Here is a 6564-nt window from a genome sequence, read left to right as displayed (position 1 = left end):
AGGTCCTTTTTCCCTACAGCCTCATCTACTGAGTGTGCTGTCAAGCTTACAGATTTTTGTCAACCTGACAGGTGAGAAATGTTATCTCAGTATAGTCTTCATTAATATGTCTTATTATGAGTGAGGTTAAACATCTTTTCAGATGTTTAAAGGCTATTTGAATTTTTCCCCCCTGAACTGCTTGTTTATGTCTATCGCCCAATGGGGGGGGTTTTGTTTGGATTTTTTTGGTCTTTTTCTTTTCAAGTTTTAGAAGAGGTAGTAGTCTTTGGCAGCTTCCTTGCTTTCTGATATGACAAGATACTCCAGGCTCATGTCATTTGTTTCTCACCCCAGACTGCAATCTAACATTTCACCAAAGAACTCAGGTTGCTTTAAAGTGAAATAGTATTTCAAAACCACAACCACTGATACTGGATTGATATTTCAAAACTACTGGGTTGACAGGTTTTATTTCATATTTTGCACTTAGATCTCTGACCCATTTGGAGTTCATTATGGTGTACATTGAGATGAATATTCACATTTTATATTCTTATGAATGATTATCTATCAATTACTTAAAGTTCCTTTTCCCCGAGTGATTTAAGACTGTACTATAACTTAAACTATATCTCCACGTGTATTTGGACTTTCAAAATATTTCTGGACTTTGTATTGTGTTCAACTGGTCTGTGTGTCTGTTCATATGTCAACGCCACATTGTTTTTAAGAGGCTTACAGTTTTTCTCAGTTGGGTTTTCCCATTATTTTAGTGATTATTTCCTCAATTCTAAGATGTCTAATTATTAATACCATCCTAGATATAGTAGCCCACTTGTAGGAATGGATGCTGGAGAGAGACAGAAGTCAAAAGAGATTGCTGACCAACTCTGAGTCAATAGTCATTTCTTCATCTCTACCACAGAAAGATAAATTTGATGTGAGTAATAATAAGCAGACAAAGGAGAGAAAGGGGAGAGAAAAACAAGAAATTAGACCTTCATAATATTAATAATAAAAGTAAATTAGAAATCTTTATTTTATTTTATTTTTTTGAGGAAGATTAGCCCTGAGCTAACTACTGCCAGTCCTCCTCTTTTTGCTGAGGAAGCCTGGCCCTGAGCTAACATCCGTGCCCACCTTCCTCTACTTTATATGTGGGACGCCTACCGCAGCATAGCGTGCCAAGCCGTGCGGTGTCCCCAACCGGGATCCGAACTGGTGAACCCCAGGCCACCCATAAGCGGAACATGCGAACTTAACCGCTGCGCCACTGGGCTGGCCCAGTAAATTAGAAATCTTAAATAGTACAGTTCTATTTTCATTCCATGCTCCTAATATTTAATGGCACATTAAAGAATATAAAATATCATATGTATGCATCTTACTTATTCCTGACAATAGTTCAGATAATTTTATCCCCATTTTATTACAGTGGAGGCTCAGAAATATTATTTTTCTAAAGTCATAGAGATAATGACTGAGCCAGAACTAGGACCCAGATCTCTTGATGGCTAGCCATTTGTTTTTGTGACAATTTAAGATGTACAAATTTCACATTATACGAAGGCATTAATTATATACAGATAATCACATTATATTTAAATATTTGAATATTAAAATAATGATCATTTATATTATTGTTCCTTAATTGAAGTTGCTCCCATTTCAAATACCTGAATATGGCCATTGAAAAATGCCCTATAAAACACCACTGGCCTACATTCTTTAATAAACTCCTTTTTTTAATGTAACATTTTTCAGTAATTTTCTACTACTTTACAAGACATAATTTAGGTCCAGGAAAAAAAATCACACATCTAGTTGCCTTTATAAAAGTGTGATCCTATCCATGAATAAAGAGTCAAGCTTATAAGACTACCTAATCACTGCTATTTTCTTATTAAGCACATTGATAATTTATTAATTCTTAAAGAGACAATCAAGATAAATATTAAAAGAAATGCAAAGACTTAAATTTGACGAGAAAATCAAATCTCTTTCATTAGACTTTCTGCTGGATTAGAAATTCTCCATTTAATAGTAATTCAGTATTGACAGGAAAGAGATCACTGAGAAAATTTCACAGGTTACATGCTGAGTTTTTACCATTCTATTTACTATTTAACATAATGGCCTTTCCAGCCTTTCTGACTGAGTCTACCAGAAACATCACTCCTTGGCATTCAACTCCAATATATATACACTAGACACTTCTATTCTGAAAATTATCCTTTCACACCACTCTCCCACCTCCTTAAACTGATAGTATCTTTCTACATTTAGAGAAATTATCCAAACTTATTAAAGCTATATGTTTTTATCAAGCTATATGTTTTTATCAAGCTATATGTAGATAGTAAAAAAATATATATATATTAGCGAAAGCATTTGTTTGACTATAAAAATGTAACTCTGTGAATGTAAAGAGTATTCTTTCGTGTAGTTACGGCACTGCATTCTAAAAACAAATTGACATCTCAGTTTATTTTACTTACACAATAAGTTTAATTTACATAGAAATGATAGAGCATTTCAGGAGCAAGTCTTAAAAACAATTTCTGCTGAATGACTGCTATAATAATCTCCTTAAGAGAGGAATAAACATAAACTAAAACGGCAGTTGTGAAACATATATAGTAGCTCTCAGCTGAAGACAAAACTCAATATTTAGTAGGAAAACACTAAAAAAACAGAAAGGGTTTTGGTTTAGATTGCTCACTGAAGTCAAAATCTGTTTCCTTAAAACTTCAACCTTAGCATATCAAAAGCTGTTTATTAAGGCAGGCTCCCAGGCAATAAACTCAAATTTGTGCTATCTTCTGAATTCTGTCCTATGCATCAATGAGGAGAAAGGGGTTTTCAGTGCTTCTATGTGCAGGACCAGGTGAGATGCTTTCTACAGGTTCTTGCTTATTGGAACTAGAGATCTTACTGGTAACAGGAAGTACTAAATTATTTCCAGAATTTAAATATAAAGGTTTATTTGATTTCTAGGAAGCATACACAGTTATACAAGAACTTATATTTCCTGAATTATAGTGACATAAGTCTAGAGTTTGACTACAAAGGCTAAAAATTTTCCAACAGAATATGCCACAAATATAGTCTATTTTTTATCAAATAATCAGGAAAGCTTTTAATAGTCCAAAACTTCTAGAACTTAAATGAGAATTAGAATAAAATAATTAAAAATTGTTTAGATTTACAAATAGGAAAACCATCATTAACATATCATCTTCCTTTCTTCCACTAAGAAAACACATGTCCTTATGTTTAAATTCCTAACATTAAGAAATTCTCTAAAGTGCATAGATCCAGAATTTATACAAAACAGTTTATATATTTGTACCACACTCATTTATTATTCAACAAATATCAGAGGACACAGAAAGTTCCTCCAAATTGCTTAAAGATGTGCATTAAAAAATACTGTAAAACAGTGTGAAGTACCTTAGGAGAAATAAAGCAAACTCATGCCTTTAGCTTACTTACTAACATTTTATTTTTTTATTCTGTTTTCTTATTTATTTTCAATTTAATTTTTAATCTTGCAAATGACATTCATCTTTAAAGTCACCTTAAATCATTTGTGGAAGACAAGATAGGAAGAAAAAGAGGATGGGGAAAAAGGAAACCGAGAAGAGAGAAAAAAAAACTGTAGCAGAAGAGATGAGGAAAGGTTCCCTAAAGGAGGAGACATCTGAGCCAAAACCTGAAGGCAAGTGGAGAGAGGGGTATCGGGAACAAGGGAGGAGGGGCATGTCAAAGAGAGAAAACAGTAGAAGATAAAAATACAAGGTGTGAATGAAGAATAGTAAGTTGGTAAATCTAACTTGAAGGCATAGCTCAAATAGAAATTAAGAAATATGGATGAAAAGACGGGTCCACATTCGTGTTAAATCCCATTATAATAAACCCCAAACAAATTCACTGTAGTGAAAATTGTGTCATTATTCTAGATTCAGTAGCTAGAACTCATAGATCTCACTCCTAAGACGTAGGAAATGAAATTCAATTAATAACCAACCTTCAACAGTGAAATTAGCAATGAAAACAAGTATTTCAAACAAGACATAAGAAGCAAGATGGTATGGAACAAATGCTATAATCACTGGACTTTCCCTGTCCAATCCTTGGATCTTTTGTTGTGCTGAGCTTTATGCTAGGAAGTTATGTTTACTTGTGATCAACAGATTAGGGAATAATAGGACTGGTATTTGAAGCTTCGGGGGCCACTGATCTAATTTTGCGAAACACTGCATGAAAAGTTAAATCTTGTGATTTGGGGTGATCACTTTGGGCCAACCTGATTATGATCAAAAATGTGAATACAGGCACAGGACGAGGGAATCTAGATAATGCAGAATATCTTCTGTCTAAACATATAATCATTAAAGTGAAAATTCAAAATATTTTGATTTTCATGGAGTAAGGTCCAACAAAAATAAATGTGTGACCCTCCCCATGTCCAAAGAATTAGGTAGGAGATTCTAGGAGAAAGGAATCACTTAGACATGGGATTACCTAATAAGACACACTAGCTAGATTTTGATATAGATGATGTTGGAGGATACAAGTTGAGAGAGAAAAAGATGCAGATGCCAAAAAAGACAAGGTATGTTTGGAGAACAGCACCTGTCCAAGTGCACAAGCGTACACGGCTTATGGAAAAGAGTAAAATGTAAGCCCCATATTAAAAAAAAACAGACAACCCCAGCCCTTCTCTAAGGCCACAGAGTATGGATATCCTATAATCAAAATATTACCAGTCTGCAGCATATAATTAGTTCAAGTGGAAATAGGCAAACTTTTTTTTTAAGTGTAGCAGAAATTATTCAGGGCGTTAAATATATGTAAGTTATAAATGCTGGAGAACAATGTCAAGAACCGTGAAGGGGCTGAGATTTTACCCTGCTTGCAAGCTAACAAGTTAGCTTGCTACCAGTTCAAGGATGCTGCCAGAAGACACTAGATTCCAGGGTCACGTATTACTTCATCTATTCCTCTTGCCCCTCAAATCCCAAAGAGGCCATGTAGATAAGCCAAGGGTAGAGGCTGAGCACACAGTGGGACTATATCACACCTAAGGAACCTCAAACTTACAAAGCCCAATCTTATAAGGGGGTTGCTAGCAAATCTGCCCATTCTTTGCCACCAGTAGGGGAAGAGAGGAGCATTATCTGTAGTACCTTGGACAGCAAACAAATCTGCCCTCTGTCTTGGAGGAAGATACAGTCTCTATCTTCCAAGGTTGTTTCCTACACAAACATCCTCAAAAACATAGGCCAGAACAAAAGCTGTCAACGCCTTTGCTCAGAGACACACAGAAATGCAAGAGATCCATGGAGAATTGTCTCCTAGCAAACATAAGTTAAGTTTCGTATATTCTTTATGCTATTCTTAACCAAGTAACTCATTTTGACGACTTTATTAAACAGCCAAAAAGGAATATAGAAATTTCAGCTTTTCCTTAGAGAAGTAAAGCAGTTGTCTAGTTATCACTAAACAAATGTGTCTGTATGCATTATATTAAAAACACTTAATATGACACAGAATGAGTACAACTTTAGCTTTAACAAAACAGTCACCTGAATGACAAAGGTTCCTACCAGAGATATCATGTGAGGTACCTAATGGTCACAAGGCTTAATCCTTTATCAAGTCAGTAAGTAGGTTAGATCCAATTTATTAGCCAAATATCAATCTTCTTCATATAGAAAGCACTTTTTTTAAGCTCACTGAGGAATAATTGACAAACATAACTGTTAATATTTAAAGTGTACAAAATGATTTTATACACATGTATACTGTAGAATGATTACCAAGATCAAGATAATTAACACATCCATCATATCACATAGTTAACATATGTAACATTTTTCTTTTTTTTTCTTTTTTCCAGATAAAGACTTAAAAGAACACTTTTTCCTCCTGGCACAGCAGAGGATTCAACCTCTTAAAAACATTAAAAAAATAAAATTAAAATTTGGCATAAATTTGTTTTCCAATATAATGACTCACCGCAAAATATTAAGGTCATGGGAAGGATAAATTTGTATAAAAACATAAACTTTTAAACTGAGAACGTGTGTCTAACATAACCATTAAAAATAATCAAACCAAGAAAATGCAAAACCTTTTTAGAGTCACTTTTTGCAGAAAGGGGGCATGACTTGCTTCAGCTTTAAAACCTTTATTCTGACTGCTTAAAATTGGGAAAAACAAGGTTGAAGGTGTAGATATGACCATACCTCTCCTAGAGCTTCGTATCTTTTCTGGTTCCATCTGTGCAAGTCTTCCCGGTAGTTAAAAACAAACGGTTCCCCAGTTTTTATGTGTCTTAACTGCCCCTCTAGAAGATAAACAACAATATTGCTATGATTCAGAGTACACTTACAATAATACGGAAAGTACGACAAATAATTTCTGATAAAAATTTAAAATAACTTTCTCAGAACAGTTTCATTTTTTCATTAGGCTGTTTTCTTCAAATATCAGTATGATATAAACATATAAATAGTACAAAAGAATGGCCCCAAGCACTCAAATGTTATGCTTTTTGATTTTCATTTCTCTAAC

General features: G+C 34.1%; 1 protein-coding gene across 32 annotated transcripts in view; it reads right to left on the bottom strand.

The window, feature by feature from the left end:
• Window positions 1-6564, bottom strand: part of ARB2A (ARB2 cotranscriptional regulator A) — a 382974-nt gene that overhangs the window by 327351 nt on the left and 49059 nt on the right. For 28 of the 32 annotated variants that reach the window (XM_070571447.1, XM_070571452.1, XM_070571445.1 and 25 more), the window contains one exon: window positions 6237-6337. The exons of the other annotated variants lie outside the window; for them this stretch is intronic. In XM_070571447.1, the coding sequence (XP_070427548.1) occupies window positions 6237-6337 (101 nt within the window). The remainder of the gene's footprint in view (window positions 1-6236; window positions 6338-6564) is intronic. 32 annotated transcript variants of the gene reach the window in all.

Source organism: Equus przewalskii, chromosome 13 (genome assembly GCF_037783145.1).
Source record: "Equus przewalskii isolate Varuska chromosome 13, EquPr2, whole genome shotgun sequence".
Taxonomy (NCBI): Eukaryota; Metazoa; Chordata; class Mammalia; order Perissodactyla; family Equidae; genus Equus; species Equus przewalskii.
This window is presented reverse-complemented; position numbering and strand designations above follow the sequence as displayed.